Source organism: Molossus molossus, unplaced genomic scaffold, assembly GCF_014108415.1.
Source record: "Molossus molossus isolate mMolMol1 unplaced genomic scaffold, mMolMol1.p scaffold_m16_p_8, whole genome shotgun sequence".
In the NCBI taxonomy this organism is placed as follows: Eukaryota; Metazoa; Chordata; class Mammalia; order Chiroptera; family Molossidae; genus Molossus; species Molossus molossus.
In genome coordinates, this window is record NW_023425402.1 from 8,083,547 (window position 1) to 8,111,274 (window position 27,728).

General features: G+C 52.7%; 1 protein-coding gene across 1 annotated transcript; it reads left to right on the forward strand.

Moving 5' to 3' along the window:
* Positions 1 to 941: 941 nt before the first annotated feature.
* On the forward strand, positions 942 to 27,322 carry RAB44 (RAB44, member RAS oncogene family). Its single transcript, XM_036248665.1, has 12 exons — positions 942 to 1,066; positions 4,903 to 5,120; positions 12,999 to 13,110; positions 14,725 to 14,899; positions 16,376 to 16,522; positions 17,134 to 17,224; positions 17,567 to 17,662; positions 19,475 to 19,662; positions 20,208 to 22,132; positions 25,839 to 25,920; positions 27,112 to 27,226; positions 27,311 to 27,322. Exons 2-12 carry the CDS (start codon positions 4,914 to 4,916, stop codon positions 27,320 to 27,322), a joined length of 3,150 nt encoding a protein of 1,049 aa, XP_036104558.1. The 5' UTR covers positions 942 to 1,066; positions 4,903 to 4,913.
* The last annotated feature ends 406 nt before the right edge of the window (positions 27,323 to 27,728 follow it).

Here is a 27,728-nt window from a genome sequence, read left to right on the forward strand (position 1 = left end):
CTAAATAGTCGAATGTCCCTTTATGGCTTCTAATGCTTTGTGACAGGCCCATAAAGGCTTTGCCTGTTTCAAGATTATTTAAAAATTGCCCCATGACTCCTATGACATTTGTCCAAACATACACAAGAGCAGAGAGAATAGACTGAGCCAGTGGCTCCTCACCAACGTCCACAGTAACCAGAACAGGCCAGGGCCAGCTTAGGTCATCCATCCCTCACCCATCCCCCCATCCCTTGGTCATTTTGAAATAAATCCCCCCAAAAATAATTGAATGATTTTTAATGCATACATTTTCAACCCATATGAAAGAAATTATTTTAGAGTTAGAGCTCCAACTTTGTGTTTTGCAAATACTTAAACTATTCTCCCAATGGTTTATTGAATAAACCATCTTTCTCACTGATTTGAAACACTACCTTTATTATACACAAAATTCCCATGTATATATTTGAATTTATCCTATTATTTATGCTGTGCCCTTGATTCATCCATTTATATTCATGCTCCAGTACCGCACTATTCTGATAGTTGTGGCTCTACAATATATTTTGGTATTAGATTAGGCTATTCTCTAAAGGATGATTTAGATGCCAGCCTCCCCTGATATTCCAAGACACTGCCTGAGAGCGAGGGCCTGAGGCATGGCGCGAAGTTTCACAGACAGCATTAGCCATAACTGTGCCCACCAACACATGCGATAAGACATGGCATCACCATGGCAACCAGAGTGTGTGATGCAATTTCTGGCTTTGCCACTGAGGGCTGGGTAACCTCGGGGAGGCCACCTCACCCTTCAGAGCCTCTGCTTAGGACTCCCCCCCAGCTGCAGGGTTCTCCAGTTCCAGGATTCTAGGGCAAAGGGGCCTCGGGAGAACCAGAGAAAATTGTGAAAGGATAACAGTGGCCATTTCTACAGGAAGCCTCAGAGATGAACACAGGAGATTGGCTTGCTGAGGAACGGAAGAATGATTGAGCAAGAGACGGCTGTTAACACTTCCAGAGCGAGTGAGCTCCTCGGGCAGGTCCAGAAGGCACAGCTGCAGGCACGACCAGGAGTCTTTGAGAGGTGGGAGCCTCCTACTGCAATCTTCTTTTCTTTGGAGGGATGAGTATGGTGGAGGCAGCAGGGTCCTCTCCAGCTCCTATGACAAGGGTGCAAAGGGCTAAGTTATTTTATTGTGTGAATTTGGGGCTCTCTGCATGGTCTAATGGAGGGCACCTGGGCAGGCGACTGGGATACATTACCTGCCCTTACATGGCCATGTGACCTTGGGCAAGTCACCTGGCTTCTCAGAGCCTTCGCTTCTCCATCAAGTTAGTGAGGGGAAGAGAAGTGAGTAGGTCAGAGCAAGGCAGAGGTGGGCTCCCAGGCCCATCCACCGGGAGGGACAGTGTGGGTTCTGTGCATGTGGCTGTTACCTGCAGTCGCTGAAGTAAGTGGGGTGAGAGCAGACCCAGGCCTTGCCCCTTTGGTGAGAGAGCCCCCTGGGGACCTGCAGGTGCTCTATTGTGACTCTGTCGCTGGCCTCAAACTTTGTATGGTTTCTTGGGTGAGGACTGCGGGGAGCAGGAGTCTGCTGTGGGGTGTGCGTGTGTGTTCCTGGTCGCTAGGGCTTCTGGCTGGTAAGGGCTGAGGTAGTGGTGACCCAGGAGGGGGTCGCTGGCGGAGGGTGTCCCTGCTGCCCACTGGAAGGCGTACTGTTCTGAGCCACTGGCTGGGCAGGGGCCTTGGTGACCGTGGGGGAGTTGAGGAGGGAGTTGTGAGCGTGCGTGTGCCCACGCGCGTCCACCATGTGAGTGACTGAAGCGCGTGCCCCGTCTCTGATGGCGGGGCCTGGCCACGAGGGGCCCAGACTGCTCCTCGGGCGGGCGTGCTGCAGGGCTGCCGGGGGCACTGGCTCTGCCTGCCGGGCGCTCCGCGGGCGCTGCTCCCGGCACCTGCCGCCTGTCTGCCCCGGGCCTCCCGACAGCAAGGGGGCGCCGCCAAGTGGCCTCCAGGGACGACGGGCGGCGGGCTCAGAGCTGCCCGCTGCGAGGCCCCGGCAGAGAGGGGCTGGGGCTCCTTCGTCTGAAGTGCCTGCTGGGAGTGGGCTGTGGGGGTGCAGCCCGCGAGGGCCCGCGCAGGGCACGGAGGGCGTCCTCTGTCCTGCAAGTGGCCGCAGGGGATCCGCGTCAGGACTCCGAGTCCCCGACTGTGGGGCCCGACAGACTCAGCCCCGCGGCACCCACAGCGCGTAGACTCGCACCCCAGCACTCTGGTTCTGGAAGCTTCCGCAACGGGAATCTTATCTTGCCGCCTCCTGTGTATCTCCACCAACGGAAGTGATGTGCAACCTGCGTTTCGAAGCCGCACAACCCCGAGCGCAGCCTGCCCGCTGCCCTGCTCCGTGGCGCCCGCGCCTCCCACGCGGCCCCATCGCGCGTGAGCCACAGACGGGCCTTCCCACCAAGGAGGCGTCTCTCCAGCAGGTGGCCTTGGGGAGGCCACCCGGGTGTGGTTCTGCGGCTGGCGCCCTGGCTTGTCTCTGAGCCCGGAGCCTCCCTCCCTTAGCTTCCTCACCTGTGGGGTGCAGTCCTATCTGTGCAGCCCCGGCTTTTGTGCGGCTCTGACAGAGTGTCACCCTCACCCACGTCATCACCACCATTGTCGCTGCTGTGAGTGCTTTGCAGGGGTCACAGGTGCGACAGTGCTCGCGAGCCACGCTGTCCGGGCGTTTGGGATGGAGCAGTGAAAAGTGTAAACTCCGGACTCCCACGAAGCTTAGAGTTCAGTGAGAGGAGATGGACATTTTACAAAATAACCGAATAAAAGACAATTCTGGGGCGGTGACAACTGCTGAGAATGTAAAGCCAGAATGGGGTGGCGATTCAACTCCAACCATCTCTTGGAACCCTCACAGCACCCGGTGGTAGAAATGCCACTTTCAGTTCCAGCGAGGAAACTGAGGGACAGGGCGTTCAGTGGCCAAGGTCACAGCAGGCGAGCGCGGGCCTGGGACAGGCAGAGTCTGTGAGACTCCAGAGCACGGTGACTGGCAGTCACCTCCTCTCTTGGGCCTCCTTCTCCACAGCTGTGGGTCAGCAGGGGGGGTGAACTGCCAGGATGGGGGGGCACCTTTCCACGTTCCCCGGAGGGACCCCCACATCTGCTCACCACCCTGCCGCCTCAGCTGTGCTGAGCAAATGCTTGTTGCTTAAGTCTCGCTAGGTCTTGGGAAGGGGTCGGGCAGAGGGAAGTCTTCTCAGAAGAGGTGTGTTGGTAACTGCCCTGTGGGAGGACAAAGGCCCTGATCTATCGCGTTTGCCAGTTGGCATGGGGTAGATAATCCCACCGTGGCCAATTCCAAGCCAGCGGCCAGGAAGGGGGCACACAATGACTCTAATGGGCCGAGCCCCGAGCCGGCACACGTACCGCCGCAGCTGGATGCGTGTGATCATGCAGCTGTACCAAGAGCGACAGGCAAAGCGACAGATGGAGAGACAGACAGGAAGCCACTGCCTCACTGTAAGGTTTGGGGCCTCCCACAGGAAGGAGTTGCTTCACGCAAGTCCTGTGCATCTGCGTGAGGGGATTAGCCCAGCGGAGGCTCGCCCAGGGGCTCCCATCCCTGGAATCAACGTCATCCCGGAGGCACAGCTTCCTGACCTGGCTCCTCAGCCTGTCTGTGACCTTTGGCCCCAGCAGAGAAAGCCCAGGGCGTGGTTTCTGTCCCTCAGTTCCCCTGCACGCTGTTCACAGCTTCTAAGTCCTGCCCGCCTCCTTTAGAGCTTGGCCACGTCCCACGCCCCACACCCACAGGAAGCTGCCTGACCATGTGCACATCCAGCCCCTCTCACCCCATACAGTGTTGTGTACCCTGGACTTATTCCCTCCGGGACCGGTCCCCAACCACCCCTTCCATACTCCAGCCTCCCTTTCTCCTGCCCTGGAGCCCCACCTGGACAAAGCCTTATTCATCAAAATCCTTATAATTGACTAAGTTAAGCAATTCAATGACAGAAGAAAGGACCCGAATTAATTGGACAACCTTTACTTGAGCACCTACTATGTGCTAAGGAGCTGGGAACAATGTGGACCGAGGTACACAGTGACAACCATAGGGGGAGCCCAAGGCATCTTGGGGCCCCAGACAGGAGTACTAAAACCTACTTGAAGTTGGGAGTGGCTGCAGGGAAGGCTTCTTGGAGGAGGCGAACTCTAAGCTGAGGTGGGAAGAGATATCAGCTAGGTGAGGGGATAGAGTCCAGGAGGCTGGGAGCAAGGGTGGGAGGGAGGCTGGCGTCCTGGGCATGGGGGTGGTTCCAAAGGGGTGCGGTGGACTTCCAGGGGTGGGGGTGGGGGAGTGAGGGAGGGCACATCCCACAGGGCCACATGTGGGGGTGTGAGAGGGTAGAGAAATGGTTTTGAGGGGATAGAGGCGGAGGCGGGTGGAACTGCGAGAGGGAGGAGGCAACCTGGAGGTCCCCTCCCTGAGATGAGAGGAGGAAGTGAGCTGCAGGAGCAGCAGGAGACGGCTCGCGAGGTGCTCTGGCCCTTCAGACAGTGAGCCCCTGGGCCACCCTGTGTAACAGCCCTGAGTCCTACAACGGAACCCATCCTGCGCTGGGGCTCTTTCAGAGAACAGCCAGGGAAGGTCTAGGACAGTTGAGCAGAGAGCTGAAGGAGGCGAGGGCACATGGATAGCTCGGGAAGAGCATTCCAGGCGGAGGGAACAGAAAGGGCAAAAGCTGTGAGCAAGATGTGCTGGGGGCCATGAGGTCAGAGAGGCCAGTGGGTCCAATCGGGCCGGGTTGCATCGCCCACGGAGGATTTTCTCCAGGCTAATGGGGGCCGTGGGAGGGACTGAAGCAAAATGTGACCGTGTGCAGCAGCCCAGTGCCCCCTCTTCACTCTGTCCCCAGGCCAAAGCAGCATGGAGACTGGACAGAAAGTGACCCGAAAAGGCCGGAAACTGGGCTCCAGCCGCCGGCGGCAGACACGGGAGCCCGCTGATGGCCAGGATGCCACTGTGGCTCCGGAGCCAGAGTCCTGGTCCTCCCAGGCAGCTGCAGAGCTACAGGGCTTCTTCCAGCAGTGTGGTGCCAAGGAGAGGGGCTTTGTCACCCGCGAGGACCTGGCGGTGAGTCGAAGACCCTGTCCTGTCCCCGGAATCCCTTTTCAAGACCTGCTGTCTCAGGAACGAAGGGCTCCCTGCCCTTTCTTTTTCCTCTCGTCTAAACTTTGATCTCAGAACAGGCTAGGAATTTGTTTATACTAATGTGTAAACGACTGATAAGGCTTTTTGTATTACACTCCTTTAGAAACATTTACATTTTAACAAAGGAAAGGACTTTAAGCCAAAGAAGTAACTTGCCAATGATAGCATTTTAGGCCTACTGGGCAGGGAAGTTTATCTTGGGGAGCAGTCAGAGGTCTGGAAATCAAACCATGTCGATGACTAAACTTGAATGAAATGTAAGATCAGTCATGGTTGTGTGTCCCGATAAGGAGTCCTAAGCTGTGGTCTAGAGCAGGTTGACGAATTTTTCTTTAGCTTTCCCTCATTCCTTGCAAAGGGGCCTATGCGGGTTGCTCGAGTCTCGCGGGCCTGCAGTCTCCTCCGGATACTCTCCACGTTCCTTCCCCCAGCAAAACTGGCCTTTCCTGGGCTCCAGCCTCAGGGCCACAAGGCAGGAGTGGATGATGTTAAAATATAATTTTCTAAAGGGAAAAAAAAAGACTTTCTTTTTTTTTTTTTTATCCTCACCCGAGGACATTTTTCCATTTTTTTTTTTTTTTGTACAGATAGAGTGGGAGGGAGAGAGAGGAAGAGAGAGAGAGAGAGAAACATCGATGTGAAAGGGACACATCGAGTGGCTGCCACCCGCACGACCAACCAGGGCCGGGGACAAACTGCAACCGAGGTACGTGCCCTTAGCGGGAACCGAACCCGGGTCTCTCTGGACCGCAGGTGGACGCTCTAACCGCTGAGCCAAACCGGCCAGGGTGAAAAAAAAAGACTTTCAAGAGAAAGAGAGAGAAATAGAAATCAGCACTTGTCAAAGGTTTTACCTAATTAAGTATTATTGTTAATTAATGAGGGAACCAGTAAGATGTTATGATGGGTTCAAAGGACGGTTGAGAAGCTGGGATATTTATAGGCAATTTGACAGAAGAGTGTTATGATAAGATCGCTGCATTCAATTTTATTTATTTAAAAAATTTTTTTCTTTATTGATTTTAGAGGGAGGAAGAGGGAGGGAGAGGGAGGGAGAGAGAGATAGAAACATCGATGAGAGAGAAATACATTGACCACCTCCTGCATGCCCCCAACTGGGAATTTGTCCTACAACCTGTGCATGTGCCCTGACCAGGAATCGAACTAGTGACTTCTTGGTGCATGGGTCGATGCTCAACCAGTGAGCCACACTGGCTGGGTTCCTTTACTTTTTATTCCACTATATAAAGATACACAACTGACATATCTGCCACTGGGGATCTGGCCCACAATCTGGGCATGTGCCCTGACCAGGAATCGAACTGGCGACCTCTTGGTGCATGGGTCAATAGTCAACCAATGAGCCACACCAGCCGGGTGCTGAGTTCAATTTTTACAATGACTCATGTCCAACACGCCATAAATCTTCAGGGTTATTTGTTCTGCTAGGCAAAATTATTTTCATCTCTCCTGGACAAAGATCTGCAAGTTAACAAGTAACCTCAGTAAGTCTGGGACTTTGAATTAAAGGTAAACAATGAGACGAACTAAGTGCATTCCTTTAGTCTACACAGTGCTTGAAGAGATGTGCTGTCTACCTTACTTCCAAGTTTCGGACTTTTAAAATCTCTGTTCTTGGTTCTGCTGTCTAGAACGACCACCTGTCTCAGCTTGCCTGGGGCTGGAGGGGCACCCAGGAGGCAGCCCTCTCCGTGCCCAAGATGCCCATCCTGCGTCTATTCTAAGGCCGGGAATCCCACCCAAGACTCTTTGCAGAGCTTTTACCTGCAGCCCCTATAAATATAAGGGACTCTCTTCCTGAGGGTCCTAATTTTTCTAAGGTCCCTCTCCTGCCCAGAAGAGGCCTTCCTTGTCACCTGGTGCCTAGGAGGGCTTTGCAGGTGCTGGCTCCATGTTTCTGCCAATGGACTTGTCACAGCTGATTGGAAGAGAATCATTCTTTGATAGGACACTACAGTTACACACTGACCTGCCTATATCTCTGCAAGCAGGAGGGCAGAGTCTTATTGGACCTGTGTAAATGACTACGTTGCCATGGAAAGCAAGGAGGTTCGGTAAAAGTGTTGGTTTCTGAATCAGGATGGGGTCGGTGAGATTCAGATGCCATTTAGCGTGTTTAATTTCAGTTTGCGAAAGCCATCTATTAAACTAAAGGTTAGAGACAGATCAAGAAGACAGAGAACTTTCTCTTAGAGCCATAAAAATAATACCAACTATGATCCCAACTACTAAGTACAACTAGATTTCCTCAAGCCCTTCATTCAGTTCCATGGAGTCCATTCTTTTTTTTTTCTATTTATCTTCAGATAGAGTGGAAGGGAGGAGAGTAAGAGAAAGGGAGAGAGAGGGAGAGAGAGAGAGAGGGAGGGAGAGAGAGAGATAGAGAGAGAGAGAGAGAGAAAGAGAGAAAGAGAACCATCGACCTTAAAGGGACACATTGACTGGTTGCCTCCCACACAACTCCGACCAGGGCTGAGGATGAACCGCAACCGAGGTACGTGCCCTTGACCAGAATTGAACCCATGACTCATTGGTCCGAGGACTGACGCTCTAACCGCTGAGCCAAACCAGCCAGGGCTGGCGTTCATTCTTGTTCTGCTGGACCTTGGGTGAGCTGGCTGCTTCTGGACTCAAAAGAATCCTAGACATTGTCAGCCCACTAGCTTAATCTGAAGGGTGGCCAATGGCAGCTCGACGTCCTGTCCCCAAGTGGAGCATCAGCAATTGGAGGACCTGGTGCAGTCCTTCCCCTCAGGCTTCGAGTCTGTCCTCTGTGGAAGACACAAACAGTGGCCTGCAGCTTTTAACTGAGCCTTCAGGCAAAGCAGAGACGTACTTAGTAATGGGACTGAACAGCTGTGGTTGTTTGTTACAGTAACTAACAATAGCAGAGTAGAAGAGAGTCAAGTTCTCTACTGGGTGCAGTACATAACTATTTCATAAGGGTTTGACCAGTGTTTCCCCTGAGGATAAGGGCGTAGTATTGATAGCAATGGCATTGAGAAATCTCCATGGCCTTCCCATAAAGCATGCAATTTCTGAAACAGTTGTATTAATAGTTTTTATCTGCGTAAACTTAGCTTAGGAAAGGCTAAACATTTCTTCTGAGTTGGCAATTCTTCCTCCGAGACTGTTCTTTCTTGCACCGAAGCCATGTTTGACATCACATTTTGTTATAGGTTAAAGCCTCGGTTTTTATTTTCTTCTAAATGCAACAAATATTACAGTGTTTTTCTTTATGGGTAATGATCAGCTTATTGTTTTTTACAAACAGGTGTTAAACACAACTGTATTAATTAATCTTAATGAACTTTAAAAAATATACACTACATCTTTATCCATTCATCCATCGATGGACATTTAGGTTGCTTCTGTGAATAATGCTGCAATGAACATGGGAGTACAGACCTCTTTTTGAATTAGTGTTTTCATTTTCTTCAGATAAATACCCAGAAGTGGAATTAATGAATCATATGGGAGTTCTATTTTTAATTTTTTGAGGAACCTCTATACTGTTTTCCATGATGGCTGCAACAATTTATATTCCCACCAACAGTGCAAAAGGGTTCCCTTTTCTCTTGCCAATACTTGTTAGTTCTTGCCCATTTTACTCTTATAATAGTGGTGACGTATTTAATAAATATAGAGAAATACAGAGAAAGATATCCTGACTTTTTAAAATTCATTTAGGATCTGAGATTGAGAAGTGGCTACCAGGGAAATGTGGCCACTGGATTAAGAGGCTCATGGGAACCTGAGAAGTAGTACTTGGTTACCTGTTTAAACAAAGTGAGTGAAATACAATATTTTGAAATATACATAGGAGAAGTTAACACAATGGCAAGGCTGTTTAGCTCTTTCAGAAGAGAAGCACCTTAGAAGTGTGTTTTTAAAAAATTAGCATATGATAAAGCCGAACATAGCAGAGGGAGTTTCGGCTGAGGAGTGGAATCAGACATCTTGGCAATCACACAGAAAATAAATAGTAACCTCTTTCTAACCCTTGCTCAGAGCTCTAAAACCAGTTTACTGTTTTTTCTTTTTTAAAAAATATTTTTTAATTGACTTTTTAGAGAGAATAGAAGGGAGGGAGAGATAGAAACATCGATGTGAGAAACATCGATCGTCTGCCTCCTGCACGCCCCCTATTGGGGATCGAGCCTGAAACCCGGGCATGTGCCCTGACTGGGGATCGAACCGGGACCTCTCAGTCCAGGAGACGACGCTCAGTCTGCTGAGCCACACCGGCCGGGCCCAGTTTACCGTTTTAATAGAGATGGAGCCCACTTCCAGTTTTGCTTTGATATAACACATGGCAGTAAAAGTTTCTCAAGTTTTGTTTTTATTTTTAAATCCATCAAAATAGAGGCAAATTTGGCAAAACGTTAACATATTTTGTAGCTTATTTTCAGACTCAAGCATTATAAGTCAAGGCAAATGAGGTTCCCTTTCAGCAAACCCTCTCCAACTCTCTGTAGCCCTTCAGGTTTTGCCTTTTACAGTTTTTCATGTTCTGGAACAAGCAGGCACTTGAGACAAAACCACTTCCATTATCCCTCCAAGACAGAAACACACCCCGTTCTCTTTGTAGACACAGTGGATTTCTCTGTTACTGTTGTTCCTACTATAGTCTCAAATACCCATAGTAATTACAACTCTTAACCAAAGTAATTAGCCTCTATTTCACAGACTGAACTGGGGGTAAATACCTGAGATCTGTCTCTCATACAAGCATTTCAGTGGACTAGCAGAGATCACAATACACCTAACATGACTTTCTACAGTCACACCTGTCCCCGGAACAACTTCTAAAAAAAATTCTAATCAAACAGACCTTACCATTTCAGTGATATTAACTAATAATTCACACTGTTCTGCAACCATCAGCACCATCGGTCTCCAGCACCTCTTCGTCTCCCCCAGCTGAGCTCTGGTCCTATTAAACCCTAACTCCCATTCTTCTATCTCCCCAATTCTTCTTCCTAGCTCCACGATTTGACTACTGCAGGCCCCTCATCTATGTGATATCATGTAGTATTTGTCCTTTTGTGATTGGCTTATTTAACTTGGCATAGTGTCCTCAAGGTTCATTTATGTTGAAGCATATTGCAGAATGTCCTTCCTTTTTAAAGCCGAATAATATTCTGCTGTATGTATCCACCACATTTCATCTATCCATTCATCCTGTGATAGACATGTGAGTTGCCTCCATCTTTTAGCTATTGTAAATCTTGTTGCTGTGAACATGGGTGTACAAATGTCTACTCGACTCCCTGCTTTCCCTTGCACAACTACTCAAAGTGCCCAAAATGAGCGCACGCATTAATGTGACCCTGAAACACAGCTGCTCTCCAGCATAAAAGTAAAAAGCAAAAAGATATAAACTTAAAATGATGTTTAGCAATTAAAGTTTCGGTATTACATTTTTCTTAATTTAATATTTATTCAGGTTTTTCAGATTACAAAAGGTCTTGGGAATTGTGTTTGAAATGACACACTACAAAATATAAGTACTTTTGGTATAAAATTTGTTGGAATAATGAATCAATGTAGTTGAACACAAATTTACATTTTCATAATCTGATTTTTTTTCAGAAGTGCATAACTTGGTTTAATTTTTCTCTCTAACAGATTTTCTTTTCCATGTACTTGTTTATTTTTATTTTGATTGAATTTATTGGGGTGACATTAGTTAATAAAACTATATAGGTTTCAGATGTACAAGTCTAACATTTTTATAATCATAAACATTATGTACAGACAATGTTGGTTTATTTGAACAGTAAGACAAAATAAGAAGTATACGACATTCAGATTAACTAATTTCTTCACAAACATATCTAGATGTTATAAAAAATGAAATATTAAATTTAATATAAAGAAGAGAAAACACAGATAACTATTATTTGTCTTATAAACCAAAATTCTTTTTTAAATTTTATTCCTTACCCGAGGATACTTTTCTATTTATCATCAGATAGAGTAGGAGGGAGAAAGAGAGAGAGAAACATCAGTGTGATAGAGCCACATCGACTGGTTGCCTCCTGCATGACCCGACCAGGGCCGGGGACAAACTGCAACCGAGGTATGTGCTCTTGGCTGGAATTGAACCCGTGACTCATTGGTCCATGGGCTGATACTCTAACCGCTAAGCCAAACCAGCCAGGGCAAAATTCTTAAACTAATCTAATTTGCCCAAATATTCACCTTTGTTATGTGAACCTGGGTCCTTAAAAGTTTTCTGAGCTAACAATTTCTTGTATGAGGGGCTTAAAAAAAAGTTGAGCACATCTAAAGCATTTAGAAATCTAGTTTCTTTATTTGCTGTGGCTTTGGGAAACGTTAGCTTCATGCGCCATAGGTCAAAAGTCAACACAGAAACAAAAAAACTCACCACTCCAGATCTCAAAGAGCTGTTCTCCTTCCCAGTGGGCACAAAACTCTAAACTAACTGGAGGTCACACGTAGACAAACAAACACTACCACCACCAACGAAAACTTAGCAAATCTGCCCTGGCCGATTTGGCTCAGCGGTTAGAGCAGCGGCCTGCAGACCCGAGAGTCCCGGGTTCGGTTCCCGCTAAGGGCATGTACCTGGGTTGCAGTTTGTCCCCGGCCCTGGTTGGGTCGTGTGGGTGGTGACCAGTCGATGTGTCTCTCTCACATCGATGTTTCTCTCTCTCTCTCCCTCCGGCTCTATCTGAAGATAAATGCAAAAATGTCCTCAGGTGAGGATAAAAAAAAATAGCAAATCAGATTTTCCGTTGTCTTTTCAATGAACATCATGTAGGCCAAATAGATCACAGAATAATCAGTCCATAACATAAAATTCCCTATCATTGCTGCCATCAAAATAAAAAACATAAATCCAGCAAAAAGAAAAAAACAAACTAGAGAAACAGAGTCAGCAGAGCTAACGGTCACACTTCGGACCCCTCCACGCGCCGGGAGCAGTGCGCCCACGTGGCTCCGGCAGCTGAGCCCCTGGGACCTTCCACGGAACCTCCCAAACTGTTCAAATATAATTTCCAAAAAGGTAAATTCATAACCCTTAGGCAAAAATAAAATGAACTCATATCAAAGATTTTATTTAGCACATTAATTAATGAGAGATGTTATGAATAATTAAAAGAGTATTTAAAAAGTTAGATAATTTAATAAAGAAACGTTAGAACCAGATTGTTGAGTTGGAGTTTTAAAAGCTGGTGAATGTCCAATAGGCCATAAATCTTCAGGGTTATCTGTTCCCTCAGACAAAAGTTATTTACATCTCTCCTGGACAAACCCTGAAATTAACCGGTGACTTGATTTAGTCTGGGACCGCTCATCAGCTCCCGAGATGAATGAAGGTCCTTCCCATGGTCTAGAAGGTGCTCGGTGGCTTCAGCCCCCTGCAGAATACTGAAGGGATGTGCTGCCCACCTTTTGGACTCATTTTCAAGTTCCAGATTAATTTTTGGACACTGATAAACACAGTCTGGGGAGGATTCGCTACTGTCCTTTATTAGGGTCCTTAAGGGATGAGACTCAGAACAGGCAAATGTTGGTGTAGGATGGAGGAAGGAAAAGGTGTGGAGGAAGTTCAAGGCTCTGCTGAGAAGGCCGTCCCAGGTGGGGCCTGGGAGTCTCAAGGGCAGGCTCTGGCTCAGGTAGGCCACGGGACTCCAAAGGTGGGGAGAAGGGAGGTGGAGGTAGCTGAAGACAAACACCCTCCATTTTTTGAGGGTGGCCCAGAGCCTCCCCAGTGGGAACAACACCCAACATACTCCTTCCTTGCAGGTGGCCCAGTTCAGCTTCCTGGGCGGTGAGGAGGAGCCGGAGATGATCTTTGACTGGGTGGATGTGGAGCGGAAGGGACACCTCTCCCTCGAAGAATTCAGCTCTGGGCTCAGTATGTCTGTCCCTGGAGGGCCTCTGGGGGCTTGTTGCACAGCCTGGCGTCCCATGCAGGTGCCGTGAGCTGACAGGAAAGGCAACATGACACCTTGCCAACTGTGGCGATGAGGACTCTAAGCCTGGGTGGGAAGGCACTTGGTTTGAGCCCTAGGGCTCCAGCCCAGGAGATCTGACCGCTTACTTTCCCACCAGCCAGAACGGTTCATTCGCTGGGGGCTCCCCTGAGCATCCCCCTCCTCTAGAGAGGCCACCAGGCTTGCTTTCTGATGCCTCCCCTGTCATCTCCCCAACAAGGCTTCCCTTGAGCTAGAAATGAAGCACCCCCTGTTCTTGAGACCACAGGCCTTGTTTCTGTCTGTGGAAGTTCACATTCTGGCTTTGGTTAAGGGAATTCTAGGTCCCAGGGAACAGCAAAGAGTGATATTTAGTGGGTGGGGGATCCCAGGCCCGTAGTCCTCACTGAGCAGGGCTATTTCAGCACCTGCTTCTCAAGACAGGCCGCAAGGACTTAGAGAGACCAAGGCCAGCAGGAAACAACACTCCCACTGATCTTCCTGATGGGGGAAGACCTGCTGGCCCAGGGAATGGAAGGTGCGGTGTCCTGGCAGAGGCCCTGCAAGGCACAGCTCAGCCTTACAGTAATGCAAAGCCGCCTGGAGTTCTCAGGTCTTCTGAGTTTCCAAAAGTTTGGAGACAACAAAAGGGAGGCCAGGACTCTGCATGTATAAGTTGGTGCTGTCTGGGAGGTGGTTGCTCCAGTTCTGATATTGAGAGGGTAGGAGTAAGGAGAGAAAATTGGGGCCTGGGATTGGGGTGGGAGCAGAGGGAACATTGTTGTCCATGTACGTCCAAGGGCCATCTCCACATCTGTATCCAGTCATGCCCAGCACACCAGGGACTTCCCAATGCCTGTGGGACACAATCTAAACCCCTTTCTGGGGCCCACAGGACAGCACCATCCAGACTCTGCCAACCTCTTGGGCTCACTCAGTGCCACTTACCTCCTCCAGTGTGCCAATCTGTTTTCTACCACAGGGCCTTTGCATGTCTGTTCTCTCAGCCTAGAATACGCTTCCCTAGGAATCCACATGGCTTATCCCTTCTTGTTATTCTCATCTCAGTTCCATTGTCACTTCCTTGGGGCACTCCTGACCACTGGCTCTAAAGTAGCCCCTGTCCAGTCTGTTGATGGAAATTGCCCTGTTTATTCCTTTAGCTCACTTAGCAAATTTACTCCTTTAAAAAATGTGTCCTTTTCAGCACTCACTACAATGTCAGTTCCAGCAAAGTTTTGTCCCCAGCACATAGTAGATGCTCAATAAATATTCTGGGTGAATGAAAAACGTGTTGGCCACCATGGAGCTGCTATGTGACTTCCAGCAAGTCTTTTGGCCTCTCTGGGCCTCCTATGTTCATCTGTAAAACGAGCACAGTGCCTACCTTCAGGAGACTCCCAAGGTTGGCATGAGGAATGTGTAAACATGGCCCAATATAAGTGTGACCAAAACAGATATAATTATTTCTCCAAGGGCTGGACCAGAGCAAAGTGGGAGGTCAGGGGCTGAGCTCAACCCCACTTTGCTGCTTTCTGCCCTCCTCTGTCCCACAGAGAATATCTTTGGCTCCAGCCCAAGCACCCGCAGGCTCCGTGGAAGGAGGCCACTGTCCTCCAAGCGACGATCTGCAGCCACCAGCGTCCCTGTGCTGGAGGAGGCCGACGCGGAGGAGAAGGAGGCGTTCTTTGCCTTCATGGAGCAGCTGGGGGCTGGCCACTTACTTCCTGAGTAAGGCCAGCAGTGTGTGTGCGGGGTCGGGGCAGGACAGGCGCTGCCAGTCAGTGTAGGTGAGGACTTGCCTGGACAGTGTCAAGGTGGGAGGCTGCCAGGTAGAGCTGGGTGCAAATTCTGGTTTGGCCACTTGTTAGCTGCGTGACCTGGGGCAAGTGGCCTAACCTCTGACCTCTGTTTCCCTGGCTGCAGAGCGAGCCTAACAGCGGTTGTGGGATAAAAGAAAGCCATGCGTGGAGATGCCTGCTCAGGAGGACACCCCTGGCCGGCTGGCCTGCCCGACGATCGCTCCTCAGGGTTATTGAGCAGGGAGTCAGCCTCCCAAGGGTACTCACATTCTGAGCGGCCTTTCTTTCTTTCTTTCTTTCTTTTTTGTTTTGTTAATCCTCAAGTGAGGTTATTTTTTCCACCGATTTTTAGAGAGTGTGGAAGCGAGGGAGGAAGAGAGAGAGAGAGAGATGGAGAGAGAGAGAGAGAAAGAGAGAGAGAGAGAAAGACATTGATTGATTGCCTCCCACACAAGCCCTGGACCAGGGCTGGGGATCAAACCTGCAACCCAGGTATGTGCCCTTGACTGGGAATCAAACCTGCAACCCTTCAGTGAATGGGCCAATTGACGCTCTAACCACTGAGCACACCAGCCAAGGCTGATGTTGCCTTTCTTAACCCAAAAAGAAGGTCCCCTCTTGAGTGATGTCAGTGCTGTGGTGCCCTGGGTTGGGTAGGTTTGGAGAGAGGAAGGTGTTTTCTCCAAACTGTCTCAGGCTCTGGGCTCGTAGGGTTCACTCGTGCTCAGAAAAGGGAGGTCTCCCTGAAAACGCCCCTCCCGCACACTGGGGCTGCCCACCCCAGGGCTCTGTGAGAACAAGCCCGCCGAGGGCGGGGCCAGAGTCCTGGGACAGGCAGGGTAAGCCGCAGACGACGCTGGGGGCAGGTGTGTGGGGAGCCGTTTACCTACTTGGCAGCTTGGCCTGGGCTCAGCCCTCTGGCATCTGTCTTCACAACTTAATTAAATCTGTGTGAAAGCAGCATTTATCAAGTGCCATCCATGTGCCAGGCCCCAAGCGGGTGCTTTCACGGGTGTGTCTCATTCTCTGGAGAACTTGCTGGGCAGGTATCAGCCTCCCTATTTTACAAATAAGCCCAGAGAGGGCATGGTACTTGCCAAAGATCACACAGCTGCGGAGTGGGAGAAGGCAGATGGAAACCTCGGGCTGTCAGGCCCCCAATCCCCCTCCCCACAATTAATCACCAACCCATAGAAAGACAAAGTGTTGTGGGGGCTCAGTAAGAGAGAGGGCACATCTGGGAAAGATTCCCGGAGGGGGTGGCATTTCATTGCACCTGCAGGGGTCAACAGAATTTCGTGGCCCAGGTGCCCAAGTCTCTCGGAGTGTTGTCATTCATATGGAGGCTGGGGGCTCCCCTGCTTCCTGGTCCCCTCACCTAATCTCTGGCTCCCCCACTCCCCAGGCAGGCGGAGATCTGGCAGCTGTGGAGGAAGCTGAGGCAGGAGGAGCCCCAGCTGGCGGGCAACCTGGAGGACTTCCTGGCCCAGATGACCAGCCGCCTGCAGGGGGCGCGGGCGGACAGGGAGGCTCTGGAGCTGACCCTGAGGAAGTGAGTGGGGCTAGGAGTCCTCGCCCACTCCGTGCCTGCCAGGTAGTGGGAGCGCTTTACGTGTCAGCCGAACCGTAACTGAATCCCCGCTCCCGGAGAATGGAGGCCTGGGTCCGCAGGACCTGGAAGCTGGAATGGGCGGGGCTGAGCTGGAGGAAGGGTGACCTAGGGGCCTTGGGGAGGACAGAGCTGGGCCCTCATGGCGAGTGGGGATGCCAAGCGTGTCTTGGAGCAGGGCCACTGTGGCACCAAACCCCGGGAGCACCATTCACACAGACGACAGTGCGTGTGGTGACCCTGGGGTGGGCATGGGCACCGCCCTGCAGGAGGTGGGGCATGGTGACAGTGGGACCATGTGACAGGGCCAGGGGATCCAGTATCTTGGCAGTGGTTATAGGAGTCAGTGTGATGGGATCAGAATGGCCCACATCAAGGGCACACAGGTCAGGGGCTGTTATTGAGATAACTGTTCCCAGGGTGAGGGGTCAGTTATCCCTGACCAAGTGAGGTGAGCAGCACAATGGACTGCAAACCAGGTCCAGACCACCTCTGCCAGCAGCAGGGTCCCCGGGTGCCAATGGGCTGCCCGGCCCACCTCCCACCCCTTCCAGGCGGGACTCCGACCACCAGCGCGAGGTCCAGCAGCTGTACGAGGAGATGGAGCAGCAGATCGGCCAGCAGAGGCGGCGGCTGCAGGCCAAGGTGGGCTCCCCAGCGCGCCCCCTGTCCTGGGCTCCTCGGCTGGCCCTGCTACGGGCCCAGTGACTGGCCAGTGTGGGGGGCAGGAAGTTGCTGGGAGTGGATCCTCTCACACTCCTGACCGGGGTGGTGGGGTGAAGAACGGCGAGCCCCCGTCCTCTGCCGGGGTTCACTGTGTCCCTAGGAGCCAGTCCTTCTGCTCTCAGGGCCTCAGTTTCCTTGTTGCCCCGATCCAGGCCCGAGCCAGGGAAGACCCCTCTGGCTGGGATCCTGCACCCCAGGCTGGGGTGGAGGTGAAGTGTGGGGAGGGCCGGCCCACAGGGTCTGAGACCTCTCTCTCCCCAGAGTGACTCCCGGGACCTGGCCCTCAGCTCCCAGATGCAGGAGGTCCTGGAAGCCAAGGAGCGGGAGGTGCAGCAGCTGACCGAGGGCCAGAGGGAGGTGAGTGACAGGGCACCCAGGAGCCCAGTTTCTGAGGATTCACAGGCCCAGGCACGGCGCTGGGCTCCCCTGTAAGAGTGGCCCCCTGGGAGAGAGGTGTCTTGGGCCCTTTTCAGAGGGAGGCCGGGGGGGGGGGGCAGCAGGAGCACTGGGACAAGAGCCAGAGGTCTGGGTTCAGATCCCTGCGGTGTCAATGAAGAGCCATGCAAATCTGGGGAAATAACTCTTGTCTTGGCCTTGGTTTCTCCGTCTGTGAAATGGAACTAGGCACGTCTACTGCATCTCCCAGGGGTTGCGCCGGAGAAGGTGGGACATGGGGAAGTGCTGCGGAGCAGGGAAGGCTGGGCAGGCACCCGGCCTCCCTGCAGGGAGATGGTGGTAGGGTGGCGTCCAGCTCTCTTCATCGGCAGCTCTCTCAGCTCTGAGCCTTGGTTCCTCCTCAGAGAGGGGAGTTCAGAACTCGCCTTGGAAATGCCGTGCGGATCGGAGCTGCTGCGCTGGGGGCCTCCGATGGTGCCTGTGCTCACACACCGCGGTGGTCCCTGTCTCCGACTCTGACCTGGCCTCCTGGTCAGAATGTCTGCTGCCCTGACCCCGGGCCCCTAGCCGATGGTCACTGCCATGGGAACTGAGGCTGAGTCTTATGGTCCGAGACCCTGCCCCATTGTCTCCTCCTTCAACTTCCAAACCACTGACCTCAGTAAAATCACCATGTGTGGTAACCAGACCAGCGTCCCTTCAGCACTGTGTAGGTTCCCAGAGTCCTCCCTGGCATTGCCTCGGCTGTCCCTGTCACCTGGTCTCGCCCTCCCGACACAGGGTGGTGTCCCAGGTGCCCAGAAGCAGCTGCGCCTTGGAAATTGAAGCAGGCCCTTCTGCTGAGGGAGGAGGTTGGACTTTCCACGCAGGGCCATTTTGTCCTGTCCCCCGTGGACCCAAAGCCCTGCCCCAGGCCCTTCATTTCTTCACCCAGCGACTAGTTAGGAAGCATCTACCTTGTACCAGGCACAGTTCTAGGTTTGGAGGAACATGACAGACACCAGCCCCTGCCCATGGAGTTATTGTCTAGTCAGGAGGATGGATGGTGAAATAAGCAAGTACAGTCTGTAACGTGTTAGATGAACGCGCTAAGGAGAATAAAGTAAAGCAGGGCCAGGGATAGAGGGTCCTGATAGATCATGCCAGTAAGGACCTGAAGCAGGGGAGGGGTGAACATGTGATATCTGGGGAAGAGCAGTCTAGGTAGAGGGAAGCATGAGTATAAAGGCCCTGGGGTAGGCATGGGCTGTGAATGTTCAAGGAACAGCAAGGACACCTGTGGGCTGGAACAGAGGGCGGGGGCAGGAGTGGTGGGAGAGGAGGTCAGAGATGTAACAGGGGTGGAGTGAGGAGTCTGTGCAGGGCCCCCGAGGCCCCGGGAGGGCTTAGCCTCTCGCTCCGCGTGGACAAGCAGCTCGCCATCTCCAAGTCATGTGACTTGCCGTTGGCCCAGGAGCTCCCTGCAGACCAGACGGCGCTCAGAGGTGAGCAGTCATTGCAGAGCTTTGAACAAGAGGCGGGCGTGACCCCGTTCACGTGTCGGGCCCTCATGTGCGGGCAGTTGTGTTTCTTACAGAGTCCTCGTCTCCTCGCTACCCCAGCAATTCACGTGTCTCCTGGAGGGGAGGTTATGGAGCCAATTAGGCCAATGAGTGGTCACCCTCCAGTCCTGATTTAAGCTGGGTCTCGGGGACCTGGAGTCTCTGGCCTTGCGAAGCTGTTTGTTGTGCTGGAGGCAGCTGGGCGTCTCTCCTCACCGTCCTCCTCCCGCAGCTGGAGGCCCAGCTCCGCCGCCTCAGCAGCACACACCAGGAGGCCAGCTCGGAGAACCAGCAGCTTCGGGAGGCCCAGCATGACCTGGCTGGGCGGCTGGACAAGGTACGGGAGCAGCTGCAGGTGACCAAGGGACACATAAACGTCACCAGAGCCCGCGTGTCCTGGCAGATGGAAGAGGAACTGAGGCAAGTGGCTGCCACCCTGGGCGGGGGTGGAGACCAGGGCCTTCCTGGAAGAGGAGAGGGGGCTCTGAGCTCTCTGAGGCTCTGGTCAGCGCCCAGAGCACACACGCCCTCCGAAACCTCACAACAGCATTGCCAGGCTGAGATTAGTGTGCCCATTTCTCAGACAAGGAAACTGAGGAAGAGAGGGGAAAGTCATGTGTCCAAGATCACACAGCTGGGATTTGCACACACGTACACGCGTGTCTCGTGCGGTGGTGGACCCCAGGCAGGTACTCTATCTGCCACAGCTCAGAGGAGTGGGATGGGCCAAAGTGGTCAGAGAAGGTTTCCTGGAGGAGGCGAGGCTTCGCACTGGTCTTGAAGGACGAGCAGGATCGCAGGAGGGGGGGTGGGGAGTGCGTGCCCGGTGAGGAGGACAACCTGAGCACAGACTGGGGGGGGGGGGGGCCAGGCGTGAGGTGTGCAGCTGACAGGGTGGGGAGTAGGCAGGACTGGAGTGACATCCACCTGCCCCTCCCCTGACGAGCTTCCCACACCCTTTCTAGTGTCCCCAGAGCAGGCGAGGAGAAGGCTCCCGACCCTCGGGCAGTCTCCGCTGAGGAGGCTCCCCTGCCTGGACTGTTTGGGGACAACGATGACTGGGACCAGCTCCTGAGCAGCTTCAGCAGCACCCCGAGTAGAGCCCTGCAGCTGTCCTGGAGCCCACCCCCGACCCCAAGGTCCCCCTCAGCCCCCCAGACACCCCGAGTGGTCAGGCAGATCTCCATCACAGAGCTGCATGCTTTGCCGTTTGGCCAGCAGCCATCTTCGGATCCAGATGGGGCTCCAAGGAGCCCCCCTGAGGTGCCTGCCAGAGCCAAGGAAGGGACAGGAGTGGACCCAGATGTGCAAGACCTCAGTCCAGAGCGGCCTGTGCAGCCTCACAGAGCGCAGGCTAAGGGAGAGTCAGGGCCTGGCCCCGAGGCCCCCTTCCTCTGGGGTCTGCCTGGGGCCCCAGCTCCGGGGTCAGGGAGCCTGGGGGCAGCTGCATTCCTTCCTTCGGAGGATGGACGCCCTCCCCAGGTGACCTCTCCCCCTTCCCAGGCCCCAGCCGGGCCCAGCAAACAGTTCCAGGCCTCATACTCAGATGACAAAGACTCCTGGACTGGGTCTGTCCCAGCCAAGCCACCCAGGCAGAGAGAGGCCCTCCATCAGGACCGTCACACTGCTGACTCTGAGCTGGGAATGGGGTCCCCGGGAGCTGGAGTCCTCAGAGCAGGGCTGGCTGAGCCCTCCCTGGGTCTGGAGCGTGTGCCTCAGTCTCCCACAGAGGGATCGGAGCAGGGCAAGCTGGGCCTGGATGAGCAGGAGGGCCTTCCTGGGGGGCTAAGGGGAGCTCATGGCCTGGTCCAGCCAGATGGGCTGCCTGCCCTCCCGCAGCAGAGTCTGAAGGAGGAGCCCGGGGCTGAGGAGAGCAAGCAGGCGGGCCAAGGAGGGCAAGGCCTCAGTTCAGAGCAGCCGGCTGAGGCTCAGGGCCTGAGGGCTGGGCATTCAGAGCTCCCCCAGCCAGGTTCCCTGCCTGCTCCTGTCCCACACGACACACTGCAGGCTGAGGCTGAGGCAGCAGCCCCTGCTCCTGGGACACCGTCACCTCCAAGGGGCTCTCCCCCTCGGGGGGCTCAGCCTAGGGGTGCAGCAGGGCCCCAGCAGCCCATGGAAACGCTGCCCACCACGGCTGTGCTAGAAGCCCAACCTGGGCCTCCACCCACAGCTGCTCAAGCAGAGGGAGGACAAGGGCCGCTACAATCAGGGGGGCCAAGGGAAGAAAACGGGCCCGAAGACCTACAATCCAGGGCGCCAAGGGAAGAAAACAGGCCCGAAGACCTACAGTCCGGGGGGCCAAGGGAAGAAAACAGGCCCGAAGACCTACAGTCCGGGGGGCCAAGGGAAGAAAAGAGGTCCGAAGACCTACGATCTGGGGGGCCAAGGGAAGAAAACGGGCCCGAAGACCTACAATCTGGGGGGCCAAGGGAAGAAAACGGGCCCGAAGACCTACAATCTGGGGGGCCAAGGGAAGAAAACGGGCCCGAAGACCTACAATCCGGGGCGCCAAGGGAAGAAAACAGGCCCGAAGACCTACGATCTGGGGGGCCAAGGGAAGTAAACAGGCCCGAAGACCTACAGTCCGGGGCGCCAAGGGAAGAAAACAGGCCCGAAGACCTACGATCTGGGGGGCCAAGGGAAGAAAACAGGCCCGAAGACCTACAATCCGGGGGGCCAAGGGAAGAAAACAGGCCTGAAGACTCGAGAGCAGGCTCCAGGGAGACTGGGCTGACCCCATCCCCCGAGGACTCCATGGGCAGCGAGTGTCTAGCTGACCCTGATTACATCTTCCACATCATCTTCCTGGGAGACTCGAACGTGGGCAAAACATCCTTCTTGCACCTGCTCCACCAGAACACCTTCGCTGCTGGACTGACAGCTACTGTGGGTAAGGGCCATGGGGGAGGGCCCTGGGGGAGGGCCCTGGGGGAGGGCCCTGGGGGAGGGCCCCTGGGGGAGGGCCATGGGGGAGGGCCATGGCCAACAGGCTGGAGCAGGCCTGGAGGGAGCCATCCCTGGGGAAGCTGCAGGCTCCGTCCTGGCCAGAGGCCCTGCACTAGACAGTGTTTTATATGGGCATCCTCTTACTATTTTACTAATCATCTCTAATTACAGGTAATTTGCTTTTTCTGCATTGATCTGATTAGCTTATATTGTGCCACATCAACAAAGCACCCTGCAATTTAGGTGCAAGTGCTGGTTGATGGTGAAAACAAGCAAGTCCCACCCACATGGCCCAAGGCAGGCCCCTGCAGGGTGGCACTGGTTGGATGTGGTCATGACTAGCCCCAGGCCAGCCAGGCAAGCTCTGGCCGGAAGTTGCCTTGGGCAGGTGGAATGTTTTACACGGAATGTATTTGTAGAGTGTGGTAAATTAGGAACCTGGATGCCTGAGTTCAAATCTTGTTCTGCCACTTACTAGCCATATGGATTTGGACAAATTATTTACCTGAGACCCCAGATCCCCCTCTGCATAACGGGGACAACGGAAGTGCTGACTTCCCAGGGCGGTTGTAGGGATTAGCTCATAGTACACGGGAAGCTCTTAGAGTACTATCTGGCACGTAGCAGTGCTAATAAATATTAGTTATTTTTATTGTTATTATTGTAAGAAAGTATTTGATAGTGTCTCATTCAGTGGCTCCTGCCAAAGCTTCTTCTCCCTAAAAATACTGGGACATGTGGCCTCTTGCATGTTGTTTAGAAACACGGAAAGCAAGCTTGTGGGAATGAAGAGGAAACCGCTCAGAGATGAAGATGGGGTGAAGTACATCCTGTCAGTCAGGGTGCACGCTGACCGGGACCGGGGCCCACCTGTGGACAAATCACAGCCCACACGCAAGAGAGGCCCCAGGACAAGTTTTCAAACTTTTCTCTGCTTAAGAACCCTCACTAGTTAAAAATGCAGTGTCTTAGGGATGGGGAGCCCCTAGCAGACCTGGCACATGGGGGAGGGTTGCAGGGCCTGCGGGGCCACCGTTATTGATCACCTAAGCTACTGGTTACTAACCACCTACAATGCACCAGACATCTTACAAGAGTCCCCCCAAAACCGAGTCTCCCCTATTATTATGTAGTAAAATGTTTCCAGAAAATTCAAGCAAGAAATACACAGACTGCATTATTGAAAAACACAGGGCCAGGTGGCATCCAGTGCTGGCCAGCTGGGAGTACTTGAGATCCAGGTGTGTGATCCAAACCTGTCTCAGTCCCAGCTGCCGTTTTTGCCCCCAGGTGACTTCCATCCATCTGTCTTCATTGTCACTGGGGATGATTCTGGCTCCGCAGCCATGAACATTTCCCCACTCTGTGTCACTGTCCTCCACTCTCAGAGGATGAGAACTGTAGCCTGCCCTGGCCAGTTTGGCTCAGCGGTTAGAGCGTCGGCCTCGGGACAAAGGGTCGCAGGTTCAATTCTTGGTCAAGGGCACTTATCTCAGTTGCAGGTTCTACATGAGGGAGCAACCAATTGATGTGTCTCTCTCATATCGATGTTTCTCCCTCTCCTCCTCTCTCCCTTCCACTCTATCTAAAAATTAATGGAAAAATATCCTCGGGTGAGGATTAACAACAACAACAACAAAGAACGGTAGCCTGCCTGCATTTGAGAATAGGGCTGTGGGGGAGGATCAGAGCCAGAGCCAACTGAGTCATATCAAATGTGCATTTTTGCCTGGCTTTTCCGTATCTATCCCCGTTTTTCAGATGAGGGAAACAGAGGACTGAAGATCTGCTTCTGTTTCTTGCCCTAGCCAGGCCCTAGAGTTCATCCCCAGGGCCGTCTGACTTCCAAGCACCAGCCCCACACTGGAAATGTTACCCTTTTGGGTTCAGCATTTCTTTCTCCCTGAGGCTGCTCATGAAAAGGAGCCGATCCGCCCTGGCCAGTTTGGCTCAGCAGTTGGGAGCGTCAGCCTGTGGACCAGAGAGTCCCGGGTTCGGTTCCCGCTAGGGGCACGTACCAGAAAAGAAAAGGAGCCGATCCCTTGGGGAGGAGAAAACATTATACTCCTAATGGTTTACGTGTTATGTTGTAGCATGTTTTGGGGGGAGAGTGTGAGCACAGTTGGGTGGATTGAAGAGGGGGATGGGCAGGGAGGTGGAAAAGGAGTAATGAGGGAGGTATTCAATGCAAAGAATAATTGTTCATTGTTCACACGGTGGGAGCTTACGCTGAGGCTGGACTTTATCAGGGCGTCGGGTTCCTGCAGACCCCGAGTTTCCTCAGACCTTCAGGAAAGAGGGCAGTAAAGGGACGTGGCTGTTACAGACAAACTTCTCCACCACCTCCCTGGCTGCAGAACATGAGGGTGGGGGAGGCGGGCTATGATTCCAGCCACCCCCAGGGGCCAGCAGCAGGTGTTGTGGGGGTCTCTGCCAGCTCAAGGCTGATTGAAGACACCCCTTTCCTGAGCTGGCCTGGGCCGGTGGTGGGCTCTGCAGCCTCAGGGCTCCCTTAGGAAAGGGGGTGGGGATGAGGACAAAGAGGCCCTTTCCATCATCCCCACCCCACCTGATTTCCATGGGAAGTAGAGGCCAACAGGAAGATGCACCCCAAAGATTCCAAACCTCTGTGGGATTTCATGATTACCTCTGTATTTCCAGGAAGGCTCTGGAACCATGACCCCGGGGTTGAGGTTCAGAGAGATAGAATTAATAAGGATAATAAAAATCACCACCTCTCACTCTGGTTGGTGTGGCTCAGTGGTTCTAGAGTCAGCCGAGGACTGAAGGGTCTCGAGTTCGATTCCCGGTCAAGGGCATGTACCTGGGTTGCAGGTTCAATCCTTGGCCCCGGTCCGGGTCGTGTGGGAGGCAAACAATTGATGTGTCTCTCACATCGATGTTTTTCTCCCCCCTCCCCCTGCCCCTTGCCCTCCCTTCTACTCTATCTAAAAATCCATGGAAAGGTATCCTCAGGTGAGGATTAACAATAACCAAAAATCACCGCCTCTCAAGCCCGTCCTCCCTCCCAGCAACTGAGCTAAACTTTGGACATAAGTCATTTAATCTTCCCAATCACCCTGCAACGTGGGGCTTTTTAAACTGCCACCTTGCAGATGAGGAAGGAGGCTCAGAGAGGTGAAGCGACCTGCCGAGGTCACACAGCGGCACAGCGGCCGAGGGTGGACAGCACACAGCGCAGTGTGTCATCTCTGAAGCCAGCGCTCCATCCACCTCCCGGCTGCCTGCCTACCCGCTGTCTGGTTGAAGGGGAGGATGCACCCATAATTAGGATATGAAACGAGTATCATAAAAATAAAGTAATGAAACCTTTTCCTGAGTGGACTAAGGAATAAACATCGCTGTGCAGCTGGAAAGACAGATGTGTTCACAGAGCTGAAGACAACGCAAGCTTCCCTGCATTGGCCCGGTGCAGCGGGCAGGGAGCCCACGGGCTGGTGGTCAGGGAAGGCTTCTGGGAACACATGGACCCTTGACTGTGGATGGGATTTGGGGAGTGGAGGGAAGCCCAGCAGCCGGAGGTTTCCATTCCCTGAGGCCGGGGTTGGGGACAGGATGTGTAGGCGGCCTTGGCTAGAAGTCCTGAAGGTAACCGGAAAGTAGGCCTAACCTCTCTCTGTGTGTCCTAGGAGTGGATTTTCGGGTCAAAAACCTGCTGGTGGACAACAAGTGCTACGCGCTGCAGCTCTGGGACACAGCTGGCCAGGAGAGGTAAGGACACTCTACATTAGCAGCACCAGCAACCTGAGCGGAGCCTGGGGGCCAGCAGGTCAGGGGAGGAGGGATGAGTCAAGGCCCCGTGGGGAAGAGGATCGTCCCAACATGGCCCTCAGGGACAGCCACCCAATCACCTGTCCTTCCGAAAACACCGGTCTTCCACTTGCCAGTTAGGCAGCAGTGACCAGAACTTCTTTGACCCAGCAGTTCCATTTCAAGAAATTCACTCTTCTGAGAAACTCGTATATGACGATAATATGAAAGGGACCGAGACTGTTCATAACAACGTTTATATTACAAAACACCGGAAACAACCTAAACATCATCAATAGAGCCAGTGAGATAAGTCAAGGTGTATCCACACAACAGAATAGTATGAAGCCACAAAAAAGACTGAGGACCCTCATTATGTACCAACAGGGAAATACCCCCAAGACATTTTATTGACTAGAAAAAACAAAGTAGAGATTACCGAACATTAACGAGTACAGTGAGGGTTTTACCCTGTACATGTGTTAGCAGGGACAAAGGGTAGGTGCGTGTATGTGTGTATAGATATGTGTGTCTGCATATACATTTATGTATATTCATAAAATACCTCTGGAAAATATTTCAGAAACTGGTAACCCTGGTTGCCTCTGAGGAGGGGGACTGTGACTGCAGAATGGGTGTCGGAGACTTTTCACTGGGTGCCCCTTGGTACCTTTTGACATCTGAGCCATGAGAACTGTTACCTATTCAACAATAACTGCACTCTAAAAAGGAAAGTATATACACACTCTCTTTGGGAAGCAATGAGAAACAGGAAAGATCGCCCTGGCCGGTTTGGCTCAGCGGTTGGAGCGTCGGCCTGCGGTCCCGAGAGACCCGGGTTCGGTTCCCGCTAAAGGCACGTACCTCGGTTGCAGTTTGTCCCCGGCCCTGGTCGGTTGTGCGGGTGGCAGCCACTCGATGTGTCCCTTCACGTCAATGTTTCTTTCTCTCTCTCTGTTCCTCTCCCCCCCCTCCCACTCTACCTGAACAAAAAATGAAAAATATCCTCGGGTGAGGATAAAAAAAAAAAAAGAAAAGAAAAGAAACAGGAAAGATCGATTCTCCCACTTTGCCAACGGAGTGGCTGTGGCCTTGAGAGGCCCCGCCCCGGGACCCGCCCCCAGGCCTGGCCTCACGCAGGTTCCCGGGCAGGTACCACAGCATGACGCGGCAGCTGCTCCGCAAGGCTGATGGAGTGGTGCTCATGTACGATGTCACATGCCAAGAGAGCTTTGCCCACGTACGCTACTGGCTGGACTGTCTCCAGGTGAGCAGATGGTTGCTAAGGTTGGTCCTAGTTTTTGGAGTCAAAGAGGAACTGGTATCCTGCTCACTCTGACTTTTCTTCCAGGATTACAAATGATACAACAGAAACATAAATGACAAAACTCACTGAGGGCATGTGGCTGGAAGGGCTAGGGGTAGTACAAAGGAACCACAACCACACAGTACAGCCTCCAAAACAAACTACTTCCTTTATCCTATGAGCATTTCTTTCCTACACAGAGCAGCTCCGTGATGTCTTCTTTACACCTGGGGATAATGCAATTCCAGTACCACTCTAGGTGACAATTCCTTTGTCCACACATCTCTAGTTCTTTCCCCCATATACTTAATTGATATACATATGCTGAACTTCTGCAATATGTACTAGCATAGCAGAAGGATGTGAAATAAGACATATCATCTTTTTTCTATACGTTTCTAGTCTGGTTGAAGAGATGCAAAAGAAGTAGAATAAGGTAATATATAAGGGTGACTGGGCTGTG

Coding starts and splice junctions, on each gene's coding strand:
- RAB44 (XM_036248665.1), top strand. CDS start 4,914: ATGGAGACTGGACAGAAAGTGACCCGAAAAGGCCGGAAACTGGGCTCC. Junction 16,523..17,133: donor CTGGAGCTGACCCTGAGGAA/GTGAGTGGGGCT, acceptor CACCCCTTCCAG/GCGGGACTCCGACCACCAGC. Junction 19,663..20,207: donor CAGATGGAAGAGGAACTGAG/GCAAGTGGCTGC, acceptor CACCCTTTCTAG/TGTCCCCAGAGCAGGCGAGG.